General features: G+C 42.6%; 1 protein-coding gene across 1 annotated transcript in view; it reads right to left on the bottom strand.

Annotated features, from left to right (window-relative positions):
* Positions 1 to 14,323, bottom strand: part of RANBP9 (RAN binding protein 9) — an 89,535-nt gene extending 75,212 nt beyond the window's left edge. The window contains exon 1 of the mRNA XM_032649657.1: positions 13,414 to 14,323. Coding sequence (XP_032505548.1) covers positions 13,414 to 13,990 — 577 coding nt within the window. The 5' untranslated portion in view covers positions 13,991 to 14,323. The remainder of the gene's footprint in view (positions 1 to 13,413) is intronic.
* Between the last annotated feature and the right edge of the window lie 12,735 nt (positions 14,324 to 27,058).

The following is a 27,058-nucleotide window of genomic DNA, read 5'->3' as shown; positions in this document are numbered from 1 at the left end:
ATTAATTTTATTAGATATAAATTTGCATATAATCTATCAAATTCCTAAACAACACTTTTTTGCCAAATGGCCTAACTTTTTAAACCAGAAGCATCTGTATCATACACTATTTTTTTTAATTTATTTATTTTGTTTTTGGCCGCGTTGGGTCTTCATTGCTGTGCGCAGGCTTTCCCTAGTTGCGGTGAGCAGGGCTTCAATAGTTGCGGCACGCAGGCTCAGTAGTTGTGGCACACGGGCTTAGCTGCTCCGCGGCATGTGGGATCTTCCCAGACCAGGGCTTGAACCCGTGTCCACTGCATTGGCAAATGGATTCTTTACCACCCCACCACCAGGGAAGCCCTCATACACTATTTTTTTAAGTGAAATTTTTATAATTAGATTGAATTGGCAAAACAGCTTTCTTACTTTAAGAATTTACAATTTTGTTGGTTAGATCCAAACTTTGGATAGATTTTGATGGTTTCACTCATTTCATCATCCACATTTCAACTGCCTGAACTTAACAGTTAGATGGGGAACAATGTAAAAGGAAAGCATTTGGTAATATTTATTGTAATATAATTCGACATAAAAATATTTAAGGGCTTCCCTGGTGGCGCAGTGGTTGAGAGTCTGCCTGCCAATGCAGGGGACACAGGTTCGAGCCCTGGTCTGGGAAGATCCCACATGCCGCAGAGCACTAGGCCCGTGAGCCACAACTACTGAGCCTGCGCTCTGCAACAAGAGAGGCCGCGATAATGAGAGGCCCGCGCACCCCAATGAAGAGTGGCCCCTGCTTGCCGCAACTGGAGAAAGCCCTCGCACAGAAACAAAGACCCAATACAGCAATCAATCTATCAATCAATCAATAGTTTAAAAAAATATTTAATTTCCTCTGGAAAATCAAACCTCCCAGATACCAAATCTGAGGAAGGCAAAAGAGAACTTGGGAGACAAGGGCAGAGAGAGGTTACTATACACAGCATTCAAGGAGCCCAGGGCCTCACTTAGGACTCTCCTGGGCTCTATACTCCAGGAGACCTTTAGAAAATCTTCTCTACCCACCTTTACCCCACTCCAAGTCCTGGGAGAAATGCACACAGCCCTGAGATGGTAGAGACCAGATACACAGACAGATACACTTGACAGAAAGCCTGGGAGTGGTCTTGAGGCCAGTCAATTTTCCAAAATTGTAACTTTAGCAAAATTGCATTGTTGGTGTTTAGAAAAATTAAAAATTTTAATATGTAAAAAAAAATCATTAATCTTTGATCATTAATTCTATCCAAAGGCTGATCCATAAAATTTCTTTCGTCAATTACAGCCTTCTGAGAAACATATCTAACCTCTCATTGTCTTTTCTTTCTTTTTTAAGAAAGCAATATAATAACCATACTAATGCTGACATCTTTAGGGAATCTGTTAGATAAAGGCTTTTAAACTTTTTAAATTAGCTATTCCTCAATCTAACCCAGAGTTTTATTCACTAAGATCACCTCCCCTGTCCATCACCCAAGACACAAATTACGTTGAAAGCTAGCATGTGAACAAAACCACGTGAGCAAGAGAAAACATGCCCATAAAACCACCAGAAGAATAAAGCTGAAGTAGCATGTCAGAAAGTATTCAGAGAGAGTGAGTGAGACAGACTCCACAATCCTGAAAAGGGCCGTGTGAGCAACAATGCTCCAAATCATTACTCAGGTGTTCTAGTTAGATATGCTTCACCCAATACAAACTTATGTCATTAATCTTTCAGTCAGACTATACCATTACCTTCATGGGTAGCAGAACTCCCCTTCTCAAATTTACCATGACTGTTTTAAAACTAAACACCTCTTATCAGTCAAAAATTATATCCTGTTTATACAAGAACCATCAAACACCAATGAGATCACATCTTCCCTTACCATACACTCTGTCAAATTATCAATGCGTATCCTACCATTAAACAGTTAAGTTTACACTTGCAATGCAAATTAGCACATGTTCACATGGCCTAAAAGGAACTAAATGAACTCAGCCACTCTATTACCATTCATAGATGTCTTAAGTATGTCTTATGGGCAGAAGTTCTCAGCAGGATGAACACTGAGAGGTGATAAACTTGGCTAGAAAGATAAAAATGGAAGCAGCAATGTACAGATGCTGATAAAACTGCTTTAATATATGTAGGTAGTATTTACATGGAGCTAAGCAGAAGAAAGTAACGGCATAAATCTGCAGAATGATATACACTAATCACTTTTTAAAAACAGACATTTAATAAATTATGGTTTCAGCAAAATATATTTTTCGGTAACATTATGTTCAAATAATTGGCTGCCTGGGAAAAGGTCATGTAAACTAAAAGCATTTTTAAAATTTAGACAGTTAAAAATAAATCTAAAGAAAACCCCAATTAACCCAGGAATCCTAAATCAACTAGCCCTTATTTTTGGTTTTGGTTTTTCTGAAGAGAAGTGACCAAAACTTTTAGGGATAAGGGAATCTCAAAGTATACTTAATAATAGTAAGTGATAACAGTTGACATACATTTAATACTATGTGAAAGGCACCATTCTAAAAGCACTGTACTGACAGAGAAAACAAACTTATGGTTACCAAAGGGTGATGGGGGGGTGGGTAGGGTGGACAAATTAGGAGTTTGGGATTAACATATACACACTACTATACGTAAAACAGATAAATAACAAGGACCCACTATATAGCACAGGAAACTATATTCAATATCTTGTAATAACCTACAATGGAAAAGAATCTGAAAAAAATGTATATGTATGTATGTATAACTGAATCACTATGCTGTACATCTGACACTAACACAACATTGTAAATTAACTGTACTTCAATTTTTAAAATGATAAATAAAAGCACTGTATTTATTAACTCATTTCACATTCAAAACAACTTATGAAGTAGGTACTATTTATTATCATTTCACAGTTGAGGAAGCCAAGGGCAGATAAAGAAACTCAGGTCGTACTGCTGGGTGAGAATCCCAAACCAGGATTTGTGCTGGGATTTAAATTCAAGAAGCCTGATCCAGTGCGAGCTCTGAACCCACAGGAAAGATTTAGTTACAGTGAACGTTCTGGGATCACTTCACATGTATTCCCACCTCCTATTCTAGCTACTTTTGTGGGAAAAGAGAAAGAAAACTAATATTTGAGAGTAAACAATCTCTCAAAGTATTAGGTGCTTCTGTATAGATTTTTCTCATTCGACATCTGTGAAATAGGTATAATTTAACCTCATTTCTAAAAATGGAGAAATTCTTACAGAGATTATATAACTTGCCCAAAATTGGTAGAATCGTGCATTAAATCTATGTCTGATTTAAAATCCCCTACATCTTACCATTATGCAAAAATAACTGTAAAGAACTAGAGTCATAAATCTTCAAGGTTTTAGTATATTCATTATGCTCTACCAAGACACTATAGAAAAATTCTGTAAATGTTAAAAGGATTTGTTCCATTTTAAAATTAACCTTAAGATGTAAAGACTCAAGAAAAAGTTGAGATATAAGATATTAATATCAGAGTGAAGAGCCTATTTCTAATAATGTTCATCAGCAGGAAGTTTATTACCTTCAATTCTGTGGTGACCAAAGTACAACCCTCACACTACCAAAGTGTACATTTTTAAAACCACAGCCTTCAATGTTAAGTGTTTTCTAGATGGTTCAAGAAGAAAATACATGTACTGCTTCAGGACTCTAAGGCTAGCAAGGTCACCTCCTCCTACTCAATCTGTTTGACTGCATTTAACTGAACCAGAAAGGTTTGAATAAGCCTTCCCCCAGACCCCTCCACTCTCCAACCTGCAGCCAAGTGCCCTTCTGAAAATATAAATCAGCCTTCCTTGTACCACTAGCCCTCAAGACAACTAACACTCCTTCCCATTCAGCCTAGAAAAAGATAAACTTCCAGAAAACCTTGTTTGATCTTGCCCTCCCTCTGCATTTTCCACCTCCTCCTTTCTGCTCCAGCCTCACTGGCCAGGCCAGGCTGTGCCCAAGCTACTCCCTCTAACCGGAAAGCTGTGTACCCTTCCTTCTCAGACTGGCCAGGTCCTCCTCAGCCCTTCTATCTTAGTTCAAGTTTTACTTCCTCAATTATTCTTTCTCTAATCTCTCTGACTCGGTCTAACCTTTTTTTATATGCCCGCCACACAACATTAACACATGTTAACACTTAATTTTGATTATTTTATTGTTTCTGCATTTTAATTCCCGGACCTCTTTATCCCCACTGACTTCCATTCTAATTTCAATCATTCTTCCTGGAGCCACACTCTGGATGCTGACATCACCTGAAACTACTCCACCTCAGAAATATTAAATTGCAGTAAAGTCTGTTTTGCTACAAAGCACATTTCTTGAATACAAATTAGCCCACATGCACTTGATAAACATGGCAATGATATCAGCATAATAAAGAAGTCACTCAGCTCATAACACAGCTTTTCCCAGTACATTAATGAATTAAAGAGAAAATTTTAGCAATATACAGAGGCCCTAAGTCAAAAAAGCTGGGATTCCTCCAGAAGTGCATTCCTATTGTGCCCAGTGTTTGGTGGCTTCAGGAACTGCTATACCTGCCACTGTATTAACCCATCTGGGGAAAATTCAAGTGCAGTACAGATCAAAAAAAGCTAAGATACTTCCTCTTTGTTTATATCAGTATGGACTCATGCATCTCATGCATATTTATTTTATACTTTGGGTTATAATTCAAGACTAGTTCATTTCTTTTGTTGCTCAAACTGTTCCCCGTTTAGCCACTGGGAGCTTTTTCAGTTGGCTGCTCTGGCGCTCTGACATACCTCCATTATGTGTTTTTTGTTTTTGTTACTTTCTGGCACTACAAGATGCTGGAAGCTCATCTTGTGCATTTCCTGCCCTAGTCCTAGAATCAGCCATTTCTCCAAGGGGCCCTGGCTCCTTTTATGGGCAAATGGCATTGGAATCCAAGATCTAGGTACTAGGTAGGCACACAGTTACTGGGGTGTCACTGCTTTTAGGCCCTCTCATTGACAAGAGCAAAGAAATATATGTGTGTACACTAAACCCCTGTATATACACACATCTGTGCTTTTTATTTAATCATCTGTGTACATATTAAACTAAACATAAGTTCATACTACTGTCTCCAACTCTAATCCATTACCATGTGGATCATTCTAACCACTCGAGTGGTGAGAAACCTAGCTCCACTGTGCACCACCCACTGATTTAACTGTTAAGTTCTAGTATACATGGACAGCAGTATCAGAATGGTTAACTCATATCCCCCTGGGATGCAACTTATCAACAAGAATTCAGTGCTTATATAGTTTCTTTTACCTTTAGTTTTACAGACTCCACTGATTTCCAGTTACTTATTTAGGTCAGTGCCTTTTCCCTCCTCTTCTGAGATTGCTTCATATATCTGTAATATAGTTACACTGTTTTGTCACATTCTACATTCTACACTGGGATCCCCCCCACCAAGTGACTTTCTAAAAAATATGTACCTATTAAGGTTCACTCTTTATGTCCTAAAATTCTGAGGGTTTGATGAGCACACAGTGTCATGCAGCCACAATTACAGCATCATACAGAATACTTTCATTGACCTAAAACATCCCGTTCTTTGCCTCACTTGCCCTCTCTCCATCCCCTCAAGCCCCTGACAACCACTCATCTTTTTCCTAGCTCTATAGTTTTGCTTTTCCAGAATGTCATATCACTGAGATCATACAGTATGTTATCTTTTCAGACTGGAGTCTTTCACTCAGCAATATGCATTTAAGATCCATATGTGTCTCTGTGTGGATAGATAGCTCATTTCTTTTTTAACACTGAATAATATTCTATTGTATGGATGTACTGCAGTTTATCCATTCACCTACTGAGAGACATCTTGGTTGTTTCTTGGTTTTGGTGATTATGAGAAAAGCCGTTATGAACACTTACATGCAGGTTTTTGTATGGGCGTAAGTTTTCAAACCAGTTGGGTAAACACCTAGGAACTCAACTGCTGGATCATATGGTAAACTATGTTTAGCTTTGGTAGAGACTGCCAAACCATCTTCCAAAGTGGCTGTATCATTTTGCACTCCCACCAGCAGAGTATGAGAGTTCCTGTTGCTCTCTGCACCCTCACCAGCAGTTGTCGTGGCCAGGTTTTCTTTGGATTTTAGCCATTCTAATAGCTAAAGCTAAGCATTTCCAATTGCTTTAAAAAAAAAAAAAAAAAAGGTGAAAGAGCTAAACCCTGAATCAGATTTTTATTTTTGATTAAACAGCTGTCAAGAACTTACAACTCTAACAAGGAAGACCAAACCCCAGGGTTGAAGGCTGTGAAGGATCAGCAGCCTGTGATGTTGGGCACACATGGGAGTGGAAATTTAACTGGGCTTGTATTTTATTAGGACTGTTATTTCTGTAGTGCTCTGGTTACAAAGTTCCATAGGTTTTAAGTGGTCTGCCCCAGCCCTATTTTTCCCATAAGCCCTGTTACTTTTAGTGTGCAATTCTGTGAAAAACATTGTTTTTCCAGCAACACAATTTTGGCATTACAGTGGAAATACCGACATCTTTCCCTAGGACACACCCTCCTATCCTCTCCCCTGTCTAAAGAATTCACTCTGCACTTCAAAATTCAAGGAACTCCAGGGCTTCCCTGGTGGCGCAGTGGTTGAGGGTCCACCTGCCGATGCAGGGAACACAGGTTCGTGCCCCGGTCCAGGAAGATCCCACATGCCACGGAGTGGCTGGGCCCGTGAGCCATGGCCGCTGGGCCTGCGCGTCCGGGGCCTGTGCTCCGCGGCAGGAGAGGCCACAACGGTGAGAGGCCCAAGTACCGCAAAAAAAAAAAAAGTCAAGGAACTCCAGTGCACTGAACCCTTTCTTGTTTGTTCTTCTCTTTCCTCTTCCAGGATGGTATACATGGTAATTATTTAAAAGCTCCCAAATATCTTGATTTCCCTCATATGCCTATCCTTCCATCAAACCCAGCCAGCAAAACCACAGCCTTAAATCAACATTATAATCCACCTTCCCTACTCCTGCACTGGGCAGCTGGCCTTTGCGGAATAAAGTCCAACCGTCCTGCAAACAGTCACCACTGTGAACTAATGATGTCAGCTGGCACCCTCCACTGTTATCAATACCACACAGCAATCTTTAGCAAGATGAAGATGGTCCACATCTCCATCATTCACTTTAGGCTTTAAGTCCTCTACTTGAATTCAGTGAGCAAACTACCTCACCTCCTTTATCACAAAACGGGACTGAAATGGGACTCCACCATTATACCATATACCAACCATATATATATGGTTATGTTCTACTCTCCTCTCGCACATTACTAACTCGTCTGTCTACACCAGTCCACCTCTTCCACTGTTATCGAAGGAACAGTACGTACTCCTCTCCTCTTCAAGGGCAAGCATCTTAAGCTTCTGAACCACCTTCCTCCCTCCAGGTGCTTACTCTGTCAGCCTCCCAATCTTGTATTTTCATCCTCTCCCTCTTTACTCTCCTTCCCTTCGATCTATAAGGGCACAGTGTCCCAAAAATGTATATCCTTCTCATAAAATTATATGTCTTTGTGTTATAAATCATTGTCAATAATGCACTGGGGTTGGTGGTTAGTATAATGAACTTTTTTTTTAACTTTAAGGTAATAAAACCAAGTATTGGTACTATTTATCTTATTTGTTAAAACACGTTAAATTCTGTAGACATTTATTGAGACTCCATACCTTGCACTAACAGCATACTGTCATCTAACTTACGTCACTTCAGTTTTACCCACGCAGCCAAACTAAAACTAGGCCTACTTAGAAATGATACAATAGTTTCTAACACAGTACCTTCCAAAGGGTTTTCTAGGGATAATTTTAAGTATGTGGATTTTCATCTTACATGCTGATGTTATAAGCTCATCTCCAGATACAACATAACTCCAATATCAACCATTAAAAAAAAAAACAAAAAAAAAACCCACAGCTGCCCTAACCTCCATTCTCCTCCAGGTATTGGCTAATCTCTTTCCTCATCTATATTTCTCAAGAATAACCTATATTCACTATACTTTCTGCTTGGTCCCTTCTACTGACCCTGATTTCTGCCCCCATCACTCAATTCATACTGCTCTACCTAAGGTCACAACAAACTACTTTCCAAATCCAGTGGAAATTTTTCTGTGCCTATGTCACTAAACCTATATGTTGCATTTGACACTAAAGCTCACTTCCTCATTTCTGACACTCCTCTGCTCAGCTTCTGTGACACCACCCTCCCCGCTGTCCAGGTGCCTCTTAACTACTCCTTCTTAGGCTCCCTGCAGGCTTTTAATGTTGGTCTTGCTCAGGGTCCCATCTTTGGCCCACTGCTCTTCTCACTTTACTCACTTTCTCTCACACTCTGAGTTTCAACTACCAGCTACAGGCGACTCCCAGGTCAGTCATGACCTCAGCCTCTCCTCCAGGTTCAGGTCAATGATGGTACGTGCCAGCCCCTCCTAGGAGAAACTGACTCCCACACTGTCCCTACTGAGAGAAGTGGGGCCCACACTATCCTTCCACCAGGAGGACATTTTGTGTTTCATAACAACCCTCACACCCCTACAGCTGATTCAACACAGGTCAGCATCTACGGGAAGGCCACCAATTCACTCCACAGCACAGAATGAAAAGCTCTGCCCAACTAAGAAAGATGTCAACTAGCGAGGCCAATCTGCTGAGTCTCCTGGGAGTTTAAAATAGGAAAAAGGATAAACCAGTTAGTAGGGAAAAGAACAGAAAACCACCCGAAACTAGCACTGTAGCTGATCATCTGAACATCAGAATAATGTGACAAATCAGGAACTCCAGCTGTGGTGATGACACAGAGCCACCCTAACTCCAGAAGACCTCTTTCTGTTCTTTCTCCAACGCTATTTCTTTGGCTTCTTCTGGTTTACATGGTCAGATCACATGGCTAAGATTCCCATTTTCACTTACCTCTAAGTGTACTTCTTGCGATCATTATTTGCTTCACGGTTCACTGCAAAAACCTAACAGGGCTGGAAACCCAGCATCAGCCTTGATTTCTCCATCATTCCATCATATCCAGTCAGATTTACTTCAGCACAGATCACAGATATGTCTGCTCTTCTCTGCCCCCACCACTGACCAGTTCAGGTCCTTATTTCTTATGTGGTTTGCAACAGCCTTCTAAATGAGTCTGCTATTTCCAGGCTTGTGTCCTTGAGTCCACCTCCCAATTAGTTGTATAATCCGACAAAGATGAAAATGAGCCAGTCACTTCCTACTTAAAATCCTTAGATGATTCTTTGTCTCCTACAGAATAAGATCCAAGCTTGATAAAATATTCTATAAGGCCTCGCATGATCTTTTCCCAGCTGTACCTTGTCACACACTTAAATTCCAACAACACCATATTGCTTGTAGATCCAAACATATAGAATAATTCTCTCCTCTATGCTTTTGTTTATGCTTTTTCCCTTGTAATGCCCAGCCCCTCCTCCCCTATATCATACTCATCTTTTAAGACTGACCGCTGGCCTCATCCCCTTCAAGAAGCTTTCCCTGACCCACCAACTTCACCCCTGACAAGGGCAGCCTGGCTCCCCCATCTTCCACAGTACTCTACGACACTTCCCTACTACACACACTGCTTGATGTCCTTTGAGCTCTTCGAATTCAAAGACAGTGTCTTATTCACCTTTGAGTATCCAAAACCTGGCACAAAGTAAACACTCACTAAAAGCTTGTTGAATAAACAAAATGAATAAATAGAGAGTAAGGTATGTATACAAATTGTCTAGAAGAATATCTGCCCTACAGCAATTGCTCAATAAATCATTACAAAAAAAATCATTACTATTGTCTACTTCTGTTAAATATGATTATTAGAATCACTTAATCCTTGCAGTTATAACTAGCATTCTTAAAGCTCAATTTTGGCAAAGGGATCCCTGGGAAAGCTTGGTTTTTAAATTCCTTGATTTTGAAGCACATTTTTGTATCACCTCCCATAAATCTCTAAAGACATTTGTATTGGTAAGCAAGCAAATATGTGTTGAGATACTTATTCTACGTAAAGAAGTGCAAGAAATTAGATAAGCAGTTAAACTGAGGACACGTTAAAGGCCTAGTGACTGGTGATACGGAGGAGGAGGGGAGCTGGGCATACCAAAAGTTCAACCGATTTGGTCACTGTTAATAATACTTCAGTTAGAAGGTGCAGTTCACTATTCATTTCTTCCTATCATTCCCAACTTTCACTTATCTTACATTTCTTCTAAGCTGCCCTAAATCAGTATAATCAAAGTGTCTGGACTTTTCCATGGCATTAGTGTGCTCCAGGTAGCACTTTCCCCAGAGGAAGTACTTTCAACATCAACTATTCTTCAAAGTCAACTATTCTTCAAAAAGTTATAAATGTGATCACTGGATTTTAACTACTTGAGATAATTAAGTCTCATACAAATTGAAATAGGCAATACAGTGTGGTGGAAAGAACACTGAATCTAAAATCAATGAAAATTAGTTTCCAATCCTGGCTTACTCGTGACTGGGAAGCTCTAACTTCCAGGTGCTCCCACTTTTTCTCATCTTAAATGAGAATTCCACCATCTTATGCAAATTCACTAACATGCTCCTGAGTGTATGTATCAAAACGCCTGGCAAAGTAACCAAGTCGTGGTAACTTCACAAATATAAAAATGCAACCTGTAACTGAAACATTTAGACTAATCAAACCCATTGTCATATTCATTAAAATGCTTTAAATTGGAATAAAGTGATCATTATAACTTAGGTCTAAACTTGTCACATTTATACTTATTCAAAGCTGACAAGAATTTCAAAAACAAAAGGGGCCATGTTTGAGGATTTCAACAGTTGGTGTGTGACTGTTAAGCAAAAAGTCTTCTAAAAATTTTTAACAGGTAGTAAACACACCCAATTCCTCTGCAATCCAATCAACTTGGTCTGTATGGCTGACACTGTTTAACATTAATCCCTTCAAATCATTTAAGGAACCCCACTGTTTCCAAAAGAGTAACTCCAATTTAGAAGAATAACATCTTCAAAACAGAATACGTTCAGACCAAAAGAAATTTATATTTCAAAGGTAAGAAAAATCCTCATCATATGGAAAATAATTATCATCAATCTTTTGAAATTCTGTAATATGCAAAAATACTTTAAGAACAATAGTTTTTAATGTTATTTTGTGACTTCAAATTTGCTTACCACTACCTAAGACACTTCCCCCTTGCTTAGATGCCCAGTAACTTCTGGTGTGGTCCACTCTGAAGGCACACAGAAAAACAACAGGAAAAACACACAGGCACATATTAAAATAACAAGACGAGGAAGAGTCAGTAGAAGGGGAAAAGGGGCCCGTGTTTGTGACAAGGGGGAAGGGAGAGACAAAGGGGAGATAGAAAAAAGCGAGAGGAAAAAAAAAGAATGACAAACAGCAAAATCTGTTCTTCCAGAAATAATGGTTTATGTTTACAAGAGTGAAGTTTCCAGAAAGTGAATCTTAGTATTACACAACAGAAAGTAATAAAGAGGCCAAGAGGAAAAATAACTGAGACAGCAGTGTCATAAATATTCCAAACTCCAAGCAATTTCACATAAGCTGCACTTTTGCGTGACCCAAATCATCAATTTTATGTAAAAGTAGTTAGTAAAACTAGTCAAGGCATGTTACAGTGCTAAATAGACTATAATCACAGATCTTAGATATGGAAATTCAGAGCTGGAAATCTCCTTACCAACACCCAGCTCAACTCCCTCATCACTCAGAGGAAGAAACTGAGACCCTGTCTGGTAACATGCCTAAAATCACAAATGATGGCAAGACTCGGAAAGCTAGAATTCTTTGTTCAATAATCTCTTATATCTACTCCCTCTGATTTTATAAGCCAACTATCAACCATAAAATTTAAAGTAAAGTTTTGTGGAGTCTGACAAAAAGCATTCTGGTAGCCAGATAAACACTTCATACATAGCACTGTTCACACAAATTAAAACACAAAATTAAACAACAGCCTTCACAGGATATTAACAAAATGTCCTAACTTAAGAAAAACCAAAGGTCCAATATTTTGAAATTTTCAGCCATTTAGAGTAAGAAGCATAACATTTAAAATTGAAAGTACTTCTCTGGATCTATGGATAAAAGGAAGGAATATTCAACAAGGCCTATTTTTGTGCGTTATTCTTTGCAGCCAAATCATTTGGAAGACTTCGGTGGCCATTCTCCTTCCTGATTAAATAGTAACTTATTTATCAAGGTTCTTCTCAAATTTCAGTCCAGTAAACTTTAAGAATTTCACCACAATGGTTGTTTATACCCTCTATATCCATGTCACTAGGATCTGATAAAGACCCTCCCTTTGAAGCCAATCAAAATGAGGCTGCTCTGAATGTAAAAGCAGCAGGTTTGGGGCCTAAAAAACTGGATTTGTTTCCAGATAGACTGACACATTGGATTGATTTTTTTCCCCCAGATAAGTAAATTTGATGTGTGTTATTAATGTGGGCTACATTTCAAAAACTCCCAGAGCAATTTGTAATTTTATATACAACTGGTCTGCTTAAAGCTTTGTTTTAACATAGGAGAGGTACGTGAGGGAGGAGGGGGAGAGCACTAGCCTAAGGCTCTTTTTTTAACTGCAGGTGGAAAATAGGAGCCAATTTTCTTTAAAATGCTAAATAACGTTTTTAACAAATCCCTGTTTTCAACGAGACTTTCATAATGCCAACACATAAATATAGGGCATATCCAATCAGTCGTGGTAGGTTACTGCTCCCCTAAGAAAACACGTACTCCTGAGGTTTCACCTCTCGTACCCTCCAGTTGCTTTTGGCAAGATACACTGACGGCAAACTTGGGGCCCCGGCCCTTGTGTTCCCCTAGACAATCTCTAGCTTAATTTGGGGCAAAATCCTCCACTGATTACTCCTCCCCCTATACATCCCTGCTCTCCCTTAATTAGAAATTATCCCTCAGAATCGTGCCTCTCTTCCCCCCACGTAAGAGGAGAGCGCCTGACCCAACACCACCTGGAGAACAATGTAACCCAACTCCGAGCCCATAGATTCCTCCATCCCAGCCCTACGATTTATCTCAAAGGGAAATCAGAAAGCGAGTTATGTCCTGTCATCCTGGATTCCCCCGAGGTGTCCTGCTCCTGGCCTGGGATTACCAGCTCCATTCTACCCAGGACCATTATACTCACCTTCCCCTTCCCAGAATCGCCTGCTTTCCCTCGCACCTCTCCCCGCGACCCCAATCCCACCCTGGGAGCAGCAGAGCCGGCGGCGAGTCCCCTCCGAGGACACCCGGCCCCGGGAGGGCGGGGGCGGCCCGAGGGTCTGTGGCCCCACTCCCACCGCAGGACACACGCCCAGTACCTTTGTAGTGCACCCGCAGGTTATTCTGAGACAGGCCGATGTAGCTGAACTTGTCCTTCGGGCTCCAGGACCGAGGCAGCGGCGTCTCCTGCTCGTCCACGGCCGGGTAGAGGCGCTTCAGCCGCCGCTGCAGCTCCTTCTCCTGCTCGTTCAGGGCCGAGTCCCCGTGCGGGAAGGGGGCCGCAGCACTGCTGCCCGCCGCCACGGCCGGGGCCGGGCCGCCTCCGGCCGGGCCGGGGCCCGCGGCAAGACCCGGGGGCGCAGGGGGCGCGCTGGCGGGGGCGGCCGCCGAGGCGGGCTGCGGGGGCGGGGGCGGCGGCGGCGGCGGCGGCGGCGGGGCCGCGGTGGCCGGGGGCGGCGGCGGCGGCGGCGGCGGGTGGAGGAGCAGGGCGGCCGCCGCGGCCCCTAAGCCGCCACTGCCGCCCGCGCCGCCGGGTGAGCCGGCCGGAGAGGAGCCGGCGCTGACGGCCGGGGGCGCCGGCAGGACGACTCCGGACACCGGGGCCACGGCCGCCGGCGGTGGCGCCGGCAGCTGCTGCTGCTGTTGTTGCTGCTGCGGCGGCGGCTGCCCGGACATCCCGGCCGCGACTCAGCCTGCGGCCACCTCCACCTCTTCTTTCCTTCCTCCTCCGCTTCCCGGGGGCGCTGTCGCTGCGGCCGCCGGCACCAGGCGCCCAGTCCGCCCGCCCCGGAAGCAGGCGGCGGGCCGCGCGCCGAGAGGGAGAAAGCACGACGGTTGGGGGGCTCGGAGCCGGGGAAGTGGGCGCCGGGCCCGGGGAGGTCCCGAGAGAACGCTGGCCGGAGCGCGGGCGCTGGCCCGGGACGAGGCGCTGAGGGCGGGGGCGAGGCGGGGACGCGGGAGGAGAAGGCGCGGTGGCAGCAGCCGCGGCCGCTACTCTCGCGGCTGTTTCCCGGCGGGCGGGCCGGGCCGGCGCGAGACGCTGCGCGCGGGCGGTGCTGGGCGAAGGGGCGGGGCCGGAGGGGCGAGCTCGGCGCGAGGGGCGGGGCCGTGCAGGCGGCGGAGGGCGGGCCCGCGGGGGTCCCGGCGCCGGGAGACCGCACTAGGGAGGCGGGTGGCCCCGCGCGGACTCCGCCTTTGCTCGGGTGGGCCGGACGCTGGGGTCCCCGCCTCTGCCGGGAGCCCGCCGCCTCGCCCCGCTCGCCCGGGCCCTCCCCGGGAGAATCTCCTCCTACTTTACTTCTTTTTGTTGTCGTCGCCCCACCTCCCCAACCGTAGGGTTCCCGCTGGCGCGGCGGGGCCCGCTTCTCGTCCAGGCGAAAGTAATCGAGCCCCGTTGGGGCCGCCGAGAGTCCGGTCTGCGGGCCCCGGCTCCCAAATCGGGTCCCCGGGGCGAGACGTCCTGGCGGCGCCCACGGGCTGCTCGGGCTCCAGCTCCTGCACCAGTACAGGTCCCTGTTTGCCGCCTCCTTCTTAAGGAACCAACTGCTCTGCATACTTCATAACCATTTCTGAAGGGAAAGTCTCCCACTTAAAACAGCATTTTGTTAAGTAATTTTATGAGGACTTAAAGTGAACCCAGGGTGGCAGAACGTGTCACTAATTTATTAGGAATGCTAATAAAGACTGGCATCTCATCAAAGAGCAGGAACACGAACCGTACGAATACAAGGTGTATTTACGCAGGGCTTCTGGAGGCGTCAAAATATTTTAGAGACTCCTTAGTTTTCGTAACAGGCCTCTTTGTTACGTAGCAAAGAATTATGACCATTTTGAAAACAAGGAAATATTCACTGAGGTCAGCAGAGTCAAAAATAGGACTTCCTACTTTGCAATTCCCAACAGTGCTTTGCTTGGTCGACTAATTGGGCACAACTCGCCAAGTGTTGCTCTCTGACCCGTCCTAACATTACTATTTTGTTTTCATCACATCTCTTTGTTTAGGTTATCGTTTCCTTAGCTGGCAAAATCGAGCTTTACACGTGTAATCTACACCATATAAATTCTGGTATTTTGTTTGCTTCCAAAGATATTATGGTGCTAATTGTTTGGCCAAATAAGCAAGGAGTGTTCTTTGCTGAATAGAGAATTATTTTGTCTTGAAGAGGGTAGGTAAATGGTGATTTAATTGAAGGCCCTCAACGGCTGGCCAGAACTAATAGTCATTTAGTCTAATTTCTCCCTCAATTACCCAGCAACTAGATGCCCTGTTGTTCTTTAGTAAAAATATCCGATAATTCTAACCTGCTGTTTGATGACTTTTTTCAAGCCACTGCACTTTAAATTACATGATGTCATTGTATGTAAATTGTTCTAAGACTGTCATTTATATTACAGTAACGAGTTAAATGTAAACCAAGTTCTATTTAAATGTTGGCTAGCCAAGGTAGAATAAATGGGCTCCAAGTCTCATCAAACTTTCTTGAAATAGTCACCAAGGTTTTATTTATGATGGTGTACTTTCTTGTCAGCACACTGAAAAACCATTTAGAACTTTACATATCCTAGGAAAGGCAGAGAGAATAAAAGTGTCTTGACATTGGGCTTCCCTGGTGGCTCAGTGGTTTAGAATCCACCTGCCAATGCAGGGGACGTGGGTTTGAGCCCTGATTCCGGGAAGATCCCACATGCTGTGGAGCAACTAAGCCGTCCGTATGCCACAACTACTGAGCCTGTGCTCTAGAGCCCGTGAGCCACAACTACTGAGCCCACGAGCCACAACTACAAGTCTGAAGTGTCGAAGAAATTTAGGCCTAAAAAGCTTCAACAGATAGTACTGATAGATGAAATATGGAAGCAAACTAAGTGCCCAGCATGAAGGGACTAGTTGACGAAATTCCACTCAATGGAATCAGGAGCACATAGAGGAAATTTGTTTGAATTTTTTTTAAATGCATCCCCTCTGGGCAGTGGAATCCCCCAAAGATAGGGCCAACTAATTAGAGAAAAGGCACTCCTTTCTCTTGACTTAGTGGATATTGGGCCCAGTTTCTTACCCACTCCTTCCAGGCCTCCTGCACAAGCACAGCCTGAAATAAATATTATATACCCTCTTGAAAATGAAGACATGGAAAAATGATTCTGATGTTCTAAGTGGAAAAAGGCTATACAATAATTTACACTGCCAAAGCTGTTAGCAAAAGGCATGAAGGAAAATCACAAAATGTTTCTATAATGGGCAATTATAATACAGAATTAAAATTTTATTACTAATATATTAGACTTTTACATAGAGATGTAAATGATAAAAATCCACCAGCCTTGAACTTGTCCACAACATTTTTGCACCTATATTTTCAGTCCTTCCCATGTATTGCTGTAATATTGATATACACATATCTGCTGAGGTTCTCAGTAGTGAACAGTTAGGAGCCAATTCTGGCTCTCTTAAGTGCAAGCAACTTATTGGAATGATATTTGGTGGGTCTCAGAATTGACCAGAGGGCTAGACAACCAGGCCTAAAACAAAGACCAAAAGGGTTCAGGCAGCACAAATAGACTGGCCCCACCACTGGTCGCATCAGCCACCATCAGATGCCACCTCCACCACCTAGACTGTCACCTTTCCGACCCCCAGTCTTTTTATTACTCACTCATGTTTCAAAGTTGGCCAAGCCTAGGTTGCATGTTCATGCCAGGGACTGCCAGTGAGCAGATATCCCCAGCTTATAGAGGTACTGAGTTATTGAGACCTTCAGCTCAGGGTGGGCCTGGAGTGGCTAGAGCCTGTGGTCCCTTCTGGCAGTGAGCAGCCCCCCGTGCGTTCATAGAGCGCTTTACACGTCTCATTCATTTTCTATGCTTGGCATGACATGAAGAAGTTAGAACACACTGCCCTAATGGGACAGTGGCCACTGATGCTCTCAGTCGAGGATTTTCCAGTACTAGGAAAGAGGTGCAGACACTGGCCAGCCAGTTTCAGTAAGTGTCCATGAGAGTATCCTTCTAGGTACTGGAAAATGGGATGGCAGAGTGTGCCGTCTGTAGTACTGCTTTAGGGTCTATATTAGTTATCCATTGCTGCTGAACAAATTACCCCCAAACTAAGTGGTTTAAAATAACAACATTTATTATCATACAGTTTCTGTGACTCAGAAACCTCATGGGCATTCAAGGTGTCAGCTGGGGCTAAAGTTATCTCCAGACTTGACTGAGGAAGGATCCACTTCTAAGCTCACTTACGTGGTTGTTTCTGGAGGACTGGATTCTGTTTCTGGAGACCATTGGTCTAAGGGCCTCGGTTCCTTGCTGGCTATTGGCCGGAAGTGGCCCTCAGTTCTTTGCCACATAGGCCTCTCCAACATGGCAGCTTGCTTTGTCAAAATGTGCAGGCCAAGAAAGCACTAGCAGCAGAACAGAGGTCCCAGTCTTTCGTAACCGCATCACAGAAGTGACGTCCCATCACTTTTGCCACAATCTGTTTGTTCAGAGTAAGTCACTAGGTCCAGCCCACATTCAAGGGGAGGGGATGACACAAGGGCATGAATACCAGAAGGCAGGGATCTTGCAGGCCACCTTTGAAAAGTGCCTATCACAGGGTTGTTGCAACTTCCGGTGATCCAGGGGGACTGCACTTGCCACACACACACATCAAATATAGCTTCTAGACCAGGAATTGGCCAACTTTTTCTGTAACGGTCAGATAGTAAATATTTTAGGCTCTGTGTGCCTGTTGAAACTATTCAACTTTGCCTTCGTGGATGAAAAGGAGCCATAAACAATACATAAACCAATGGGCATGGCTGTATTCCAATAAAACTTCATTTACAAGAAAAGAGGCAGCAGGCTGTACTTGGTCTACAGGCTGTACTGGTTGATCCCAGTTCTAGACCCTTCTGTTGACATCGCTTATAAAACATTCTCAACACTAAATGGCAAGACCAAGTCGTTAGCAATGAAATCCCAGAAGATAACAAGTTCACTCTGTGACCAATAAAGTATGCTTTACCCTAGGGTCCTGGACAGGCTGTATACCATACGTGAACAGAGTCAGGATATTTCTGCCCCTAACGTGTGGCAAATTGAACGGGATGGCAAATGGCTGAACAATGCTAGGAAACTGCAACAGGAAGAGGTCCAAATTGGGAGTAATGCTCAGTGAGCATTTATGAAGCACCTATTATGTATGGAACCCCGTGTTAGGTTCTGGGCACAGAGTAAGGAAAAGAATGAAGGATTACAAAGATGAAAAAGGCAGTATGGAAACTATTCCTTTAGTGAATAGAATCTAGTTGGAGAGGCAAGATTAGTACACATGAATGACAACAGGGCTTCTCAAACCTGGATGTGGGCATTTGCTGAACAGGACCTGAGATGCTGCATTTCTAGCAGGCTTCCAGGGGATGCCACTGCTGCTGGTCCACAGGCCATCCTTTGAATAACAAGGACTTAGAGAAATAGCTGATGCTCTTTAAAAACAAAAGCTGTAACTTGCCTACCCTCTGTGAGTTAGCTGCCTATTTTCCCGAGATGTGGGCTGCCTTTCAGTCATAATTTATTGAATGCCTATTATATGCAATACACAGTGCCAGGCAGCACGTGGAAATTTTTTAAAAAACAGAGAGAAAGAGAGAGGGAGAGAACTTAAGGTCCTTAAGTTTTGTGGGAGAGAACATTACTTATATAACCAATTTTTCAGGGTAGAGTATGAAAAGTGCTACAGTATTGACAAAGAGCACCAGGGCTATTTTTCTAATATCCCAGAAAAAGTAATTCTGCAGACTAACCCACTGTTGTCACCAAAATGAATTTTTCAATGTAAGTGTCTTTGTACCTAGGTTACAGCGTGGAGGTAACTAACATGTATACATATTTTACCATGGCGATCCTCAATGAAGGTACAAGGCCTAATTTGTTATCTAAGTAAATATAAGAAGAAAGCAATTTAGTGAAGTGATTTATTTCACAATTCACTATTTCTTTCATCATGGCTCTATATAATTTTATGCTTGGTAATTAATTTTTTAAGCATCTTTGCTTGTTTTCCTTAAGTGCCTTTAAAGATATGCAAAAAATATTCCCGGCAATATGTGAGGCTTTTAAAAATTTTAATATTTCAAAGCTGTCAGAACATCTGTATCTTAAAAACTGTTTCAGAGACTTCTTTAGTATTTTTCTGTTTCAGCTGCAATTGTCCAAAGAATATTTAACTTAGAAATAGATGTCAGTCATTCAAAAAGGAGTGGCATTTGCTGTGGAATTACAGGTCTGTCTCCTAATGTCACCAACAGTCTCAGTCCTTCATAAGTGCCTTATGCCACTGTCCATCTGAAAATTGCACATAGGTAATTTATCTTTGGCATTCCTTTTTTTGGCTGCATGCCTTTTGGGACCTTAGTTCTCTGGCCAGGGATGAACTTGCTCCTTTGACAGTGAAAGCACAAAGTCCTAACCACTGGATTGCCAGGGAATTCCCAATCTTTGGCATGTTTAAGAGGCCCAAGAGCTTTTGAAATCCTTAAACTCCAAATTCTACTATAGCATGTTATGTCACTCCATAAAATTCAATAAGTATAACGAGAATAATCTACATGATTAGAGAACGCCAAAGTCACACTGACATGTGGGTGTTGGGTAGTTGGTTAGGCCACTCAGTGATCAAGTGCATATTTTCATGTCGTGCGATAACCTCATCACACATGCGATACAGTTTGTGCTTGGCAGAATTATGAACCAGAACTATGTCAAGAACTTTCTGGACTGCTTCTAAAGACTGTGGGTGTTCAATATAAGTGTGCAAGCAGTGCCCTGATCAGATTCTTCCCATGTGCATGTCTCTCTTTATCTTGCTGTGGTTGTGTCTGTACACACATGTACATACTGTGGTAGACCCAAAAATGGCCCCCCAAAAGATATCCACCTATGAACCTGTGCATGTGACCTTATTGGGAAAGAGGGTCTTTGCAAATGTGATTAAGGATCTTGAAACAAGATGATCCTGGGTTATCCCATTGTGCCCTGGATCCGATGGCAAATGTCCTTATGAAGAGAAGCATAGGGAGATTTGAGACAGACAGATGAGGAGACACGTACAGAGGAAAAGGCCACGTGAAGATGGGGCAGAGAGATGCTGCCACAAGCCAAGGAATACCAACAGCCACCAGAAGCTGGAAGAGGTAAAGAACGGATCTGCCCCTACAGAAGTGGGGGGCGTGCAGCCCTGTCAACACCTGGAACTTGGACTTCTGGCCTCTAGAACTGTGAGAGAGTAAGCTTCTGCTGGTTTAAGCCACCAAGTTTGCGGTCATTTGTTACAGAGGCCACACATGCAGCTCAAACATTTTAGGTCCTGGGTAAAAGAGTTGTACAAAGTCGCTGAAAAGATTAAGTATACTGTGGATGGTGGAAGCTACAGTGATACGGTAACACATCTCTCCCTCATCAAAACTGCAGTGCTTTTTATTTGAATGTACTTTTCCATAAGATGCAGAGCTCACATGTTATGTAAATTTTATACATCGATAAAGCAAGTCTAGATTCACGACTTGTCTTCATAATTTTATAGCTTACTCTCTCTCTCCCTCTGGGTTCCAACCACACTTCAGTAAAAAAAGAAGGGGGTGGGGCTATAAGCACTCTGGTTTGATGGAAAAGTAATTTTATAATTAGGGTATGAATTGAAATCACTCTTCCACTGAGCAGAAGCATAAATGCCATAAAGCTGCCTTAAGGACACTATTAGAGAGTCACCTTGGCTGCCACAGTTCAGGGCTGTTACTTTTTAACCATTACATGCCTAATGTCATGTGTATTATACTTTAACAACCATTTAAAAATCTGACTCCATGAGGATAACTTTGTGGGATAGGTCAGGGGTCTTATATCAGGTTTCCTAGAAGCAGACCCTGAGATGGGGTTTCTGATGCAGGTGACTTTTGGGGGGAGAGTGCTCTCAAGTGAAATCTGTTAGGGAAAAAGGGAAGCAGGACAGTGCAGGGGAAGAAGCCAGGAAAAAATGAAGGTTCCGTGAAGTCTGGCTTCAGCTTGGGGAGCTGGAGAGTATATAGCACGACAGAATTGCCCTCTCCTTAGGCAAGAGTCCAGGACTTTTAGAACCTGTGTTAATCACTCATTAGCCGCAGACCACCTTCCTCCCTGGGGGAGCATAACATCCTGGGCATCTCTGGGCAAGGAGGCTCCCTTCAGGCGAGGGTAGTTCTCTGGAGAAGGGTGTGGAGTGAGCCCTTGGTAAACAACGCTCATGGCAGCCTGAGATGGGCACACCGGCAGGTAAGGAGAACTGGTCAGGGCACCAGTAGCATCTAAGGATGCATGGACTTTGCTTCAAATTACATTTCTAATCACACAGCTGATCATTTTAGTGGCTACACCTGCCATTAGAGAACTCTGAAAGAAAAAAACATGCTTGCATTACTGAAGAGTGTTGGAATTTCACAAGTCTTGCAAATCACATTATGGAGTTATAACCAGCAAATACTTTCAAATCTTGATAGGAATAATCTGGGAAGAGTATCTTTTGTAAAGAAATCCGTTTTTAGAACGCACATGTAATAAGCAGGAGCCCTGTCACAGGTTTGGCTGTGCTGTCGGGCCCAGGGCTGACCTCCATCATGTCTATTTTCTTGGTCTGTATGTATTTTTCCATTCTCTGTCGGCCACATGAATGTCTGTCTGTGTCAGTGTGGTTTATTTTAGTCTCTAAGGTCCAAGTAGGTACAGGTCCCATCTACGTATTGTTCTCTATGTAATACGTTGCACAATTATCTGATTAGTTCCTGCTTCTTGTTGACAGTGAAGTGTAGATACGTGACTATTTGCTTTGGAGTGATGGCAATGATGTTCTACTTCATAACGGCCCAGGCATTAACCATCTGACTAAGACATCATCCGAAGCAGGATGTGCACATTCACATACTCCCAGGAGACAGATGATAATGTAAAAGAGTGAAGACAATGCGGTATAAAACAATAGAGATCAGTGGGAGTTGTAACAGACTAGAGACTGTAAAGGAATTCAAATCAGAATGCTTGAAACACGACTCGGGCCGAACAAAACACTTCTGTGGGTCAGATCTGGCTAATGAGTGATCATTTGGTGGCCCAAAGGCTGATCTGAACTCAGAGCTGAAAATTCAGGCCAATTACAGATGTCCTGGATGGGCCTTGCTGTCTTACTTCTGTCTGGCTCCCTGAGAAGCGGAAAACTGTTATTATTTCAGAACCACAATGTGAGGATGTGGAGAAAAGGGAACCCCCAGGCACTGTTGCTGGGTGCAAATTGGTGCAGCCACTGTGGAACACAGTATGGAGGTTTCTCAAAAAACTAAAAATAGAACTACCATATGACCTAGCAATTCTACTCCTATGTATATATCTGGAAAAAACAAAAACATTAGTTCAAAAAGATACATGCACCCCGATGTTCAGAGCAGCATTATTTACGATTGCCAAGACATGAAAACAACCTAAGTGTCCATCAATAGATGAATGGATAAAGATGTGGTACATATATACAATGGAATACGACTCAGCCACAAAAAAGAACAAAATTTTGCCATTTGCAGCAACAAGGATGGACCTGGAGGGTATTATGCTAAGTGAAATAAGTCAGACAGAGAAAGACAAATACTGTATCATATCACTTATATGTGGAATCTAAAAAATACAACACACTGGTGAATATAACATAAAAGAAGCAGGCTCACAGATATGGAGAACAAACTAGTGGTTACCAGTGGGAGGGGGGAATAAAGGGAGGGAAGAGGGAGGTACAAACTATTGGGTATAAAATAGGCTCAAGGATGTATTGTACAACACAGGAACATAGCCAATATTTTGTAATAACTGTAAATGGAAAGTAACCTTTAAAAATTGTATAAAAATTAAAAAAATTTTAAAACTGTTACATTTGCCTCTGCCCACTGCCCACAGTGGGTGATTGGAAGCACCAGTTTTTTCAGTCATGCTTCTCTGCCTGTAGAACCAGATGTAGAGATCTTGAGATACTTCCTGACTTGCCAGGGAAATCTGAGTCACAGGTGTCCCATTTGCTTAACAAGCCAAGAGAAACACCTCAAAAGAGCCCACTTCCTATTACAATGCCCTACACCTAGTAGGCACTCCTTTGAACCTTCCTGATGCTACGAACAAGCTAGTTTCATAATACTTGATTCCAGGTCTTTCTAACCCACCCCATGGCTTTTATCTTAAGAATGAATTTTTTCCGTTTGATTATGATGCAAAGACTACACGTACGGGTAGTGTGTTGCTGAGGATGTGGAAAGATTGAAACCCTCATACACTGCTGGTGGGGATGCAAAACGGGGCAGACACTGTGAAAAAGAGTATGGTGGGTTCTCAAGTTAAACATAAACACTGTAAATCAACTATACTCCAATAAAAAAAATTAATTATAAATAAATAAATGAAGCCAGTTATACAGCAAAAAAAAAAAGTTAAACATGGAGTTATCATATGACCCAGCAATTCTACTCCTAGGTATATTACCAAAATGAATGAATGAAAACATATGTTCACATAAAAACGTGTTCACAAATGTCATAGCAGCATTATTCATAACAGTCGAAAGTTGGAAACAATCCAAATGTCCACCAGTGGTTGAGTGGATAAGGGTAGTATAGCCATACAATGGAATGGCATTCAGCAATAAAAGGGAGTGAAATTCTGACACATGCCACACCATGTATGAACCTTGAAAACGTTATGCTAAGGGAAGGAAGCCAGTCACAAAAGACCACATATTTTATGATTCTATTTATATGAAACGTCCAAAGTAGGCCAATCCATAGAGACAGAAAGTAGATTAGCGGTTGCCAGGGGCTGGGAGGAGGGAATGGGGAGTGACTACTAATAGTATAGGGTTTCTTTCTGAGGTGATGAAGATGTTCTAAAATTGATTGCGGTGATGGTTGTACAACTTTTGAATATACTAAAAACAATTGAATTGTACACTTTGAATAGGTGAATTATGTGGTGTGTGAAATATAGCTCAGTAAAGCTGTTATTTAAAAGAAGATTATATGTACTGTGAAGGTTTTGGTCCTAGACACCAAATACTGTGGGTATGAATCTACTGCAGTATAACTTCCAGTGCTTTCCTCACTGTATGGTATATGGTAGGTGATCAATAGATGTTTATTGAATGAATGTTGAATAGATTTCTAAAAACCTAGAATATTCATTGAATTGGGATGGGGAATTCTGGTCAATTTAATTTTCCAAATTTCTGGAGGCTATCCTGAAAATCTATGGATTTTCTTTCCTATGGGAAAGAACCTAGCACGAAACCCGGCATAGGACATACTCTCGATAAATAGTAGTTCCTATCTTCTTTTTTCCAAAACAGCTTTAAAATCTATTATTCCACTTTCTTTACTTAGTATCAAGTTTGTCACCTTTATAATGGATCATCAACAGAAAGAGAGGTAGGAGTTCAAAAAGACCAATCTTGCTTGCATTCAGTAGTTCAAGTTACACTCAGCTAAAAACAACGGCTTTTTGAATGATATTTTGAATAGATGGACTAGTACAGTGGTTCTCAAACTTTAAGAGTGCTTCAGAATCACCTAAAGGATGGAGTCAGGGTGGGGCCCAAGAATTTTGCATTTCCAACAAGTTCCCAAGTAGTGATGCTGCTCCTATTTGGGGGACCACACTCTGAGATCAATCACTGGACTGGAATTTCTTCTTCATTTAATGTATTTTTAAAAATTTTGAAACAATCACAGAGTTTCAAAGAAGTTGGAAATACAGTACAAAAATCTTTTTTTTTTTTTTACTGAGCTATTTGAAAATAAGTTGCCAACATCATAGCCCATCACCTTCTAATACTTTGGTGTGGAATTCCTACAAACAAAGATATTCTGCTGCGTCACCAAAGTATGACCATTGGAACGCCAATACATTGCTACCATCTAATCCTCACGTGCTCTTCAAAATTTGCATACTGCCCCATAACATTGTTTACAGCCAAAGGATCCAGTTCAAAATCATGAATTGCATTGACTTGTCACGCACCCATAGCCAGTTCCTAGTATATCCTCGACTTTCATGACACTGACACTTTTGAGGTTCACAGTCAAGTTATTTTTAGAGCACCCCCCAATTTGGATTTGTCTGATATTTCCTCATGAGTAGGCTCAAGTTATGCATCTCGGGCAGGAATCTCATATAAATATCTCTGTGTTCCTCTCAGTGCCTACCATCAGGCTACATGGTTTCAATCTTTCCCATTAATGATGAGGTGAACTTCAATCATGTAATAAAGGTGGTATCTGTCAGGCTTCGCTGATATAAAGTCACTCTTTTCCTCTTCATAATTAATAACTGTTATGTGACGAAGTATTTTGAAATGATCTAAATATCTCACTTCTTATCAAACTTTCAATGTATTCATTGGCTTATTTACTTATAACTCTATGGACTCATGGATTCTTATTTTATCCAATAACCTGCTACTAGGATCATTCATCCTGCTGCTCAAATTATCCCTGATTTCGTCCGTGGGAGCTCTTTCAGGCTGGCTTCTATATCCTTTTGACATGTCCCCATCATTCTTTGAGCACTTTCTTACTTTCTGGCACAAGAAAATGCTCCAGATTCATTTTGTACCTTCTCTGCTGCAGTCCTGGAATCAGCCATTTCTCTAAAGAGCCGCGGTTCCTTTTAGTTGAAAATGGCCTTGAAGCCCAAAGGTGGGCACGAGGTGTGATCACTTCTGCTGGAGTGCTGCTGCCTTAGGCGTCCTCAGGGAGAGCTAAGGTACATATACTACTAGCACTAGTATACGTACTAGCTCTCTATGGCTGCATAACAAATGTCCACCAATTTAGCAGCGTATGACAACACACAGTTATTACCTTATGGTTTCTGAGGTCAGGAGCCCTGCCAGGCTTAGCTGCTCCTCTGCGTCACAGACCCCCAAATTGCCACCTGGGGCTGTGCTTTTGTCTCCAGGCTCAACTGGGGAAGGACCCACTTCCAAGCCCTCGTGAAGACTGAATTCAGTTCTCTGTGGATTTGTTGGACAGAGAGCCTCAGTTTCTTGGCGGCTGCTGGCTAGAGGTTGCATCCACTTTTTTTTTTTTGCCATGTGGGCCTCTCCACAGGGCAAGTCACTAAACACAGCAGCTTCCTTCATCAAAGCCAGCAAGGGAGAGAGTCTCCAAGCAAGACAGACATAATCTTATAGAGCATAATTGCATAAATGATATCTTATTAGTTTTGTATTCTACTGGTTGAAGGCAAGTCATAGGTCATGTCACACACAAGGGGAGGGAATTACACAAGGGCATGAGTAGTACCAGGAGTTGTGGACCATTGGGGACCATCTTAGGATCTTTTACTGTAATCACCTGACTAAGAGGCAAAGGCAAGGGGAGACCCAGGCCTCCCAAAGTGAAGAACTGGGGAGTCTGTACGCTGCGGTACATATGTGCACATGTACATTATGCCTATATTTCTATCTATCATCTATCTAGTCTCTCTATCTCTCTATGATTTATCCTTCCATCTTGAAAATCATGGTTCGTGCTAATACATCCAATCCCAACCCAACATCACCGTGTTCATTCTAGTTTTCTCCCTTTCCATATTTGTAATTCCTTTCTCTGAGAGTGAGAAACCTTCATATATTTATTTATCTGATCAATTCCCTATGCTTACCTCCACCCCTCCCCTCTTACGGATGCTTTCCTCTCTGTTCAG

This window comes from Phocoena sinus, chromosome 11 (genome assembly GCF_008692025.1).
Source record: "Phocoena sinus isolate mPhoSin1 chromosome 11, mPhoSin1.pri, whole genome shotgun sequence".
NCBI classification, from domain to species: domain Eukaryota; kingdom Metazoa; phylum Chordata; class Mammalia; order Artiodactyla; family Phocoenidae; genus Phocoena; species Phocoena sinus.
This window is presented reverse-complemented; position numbering and strand designations above follow the sequence as displayed.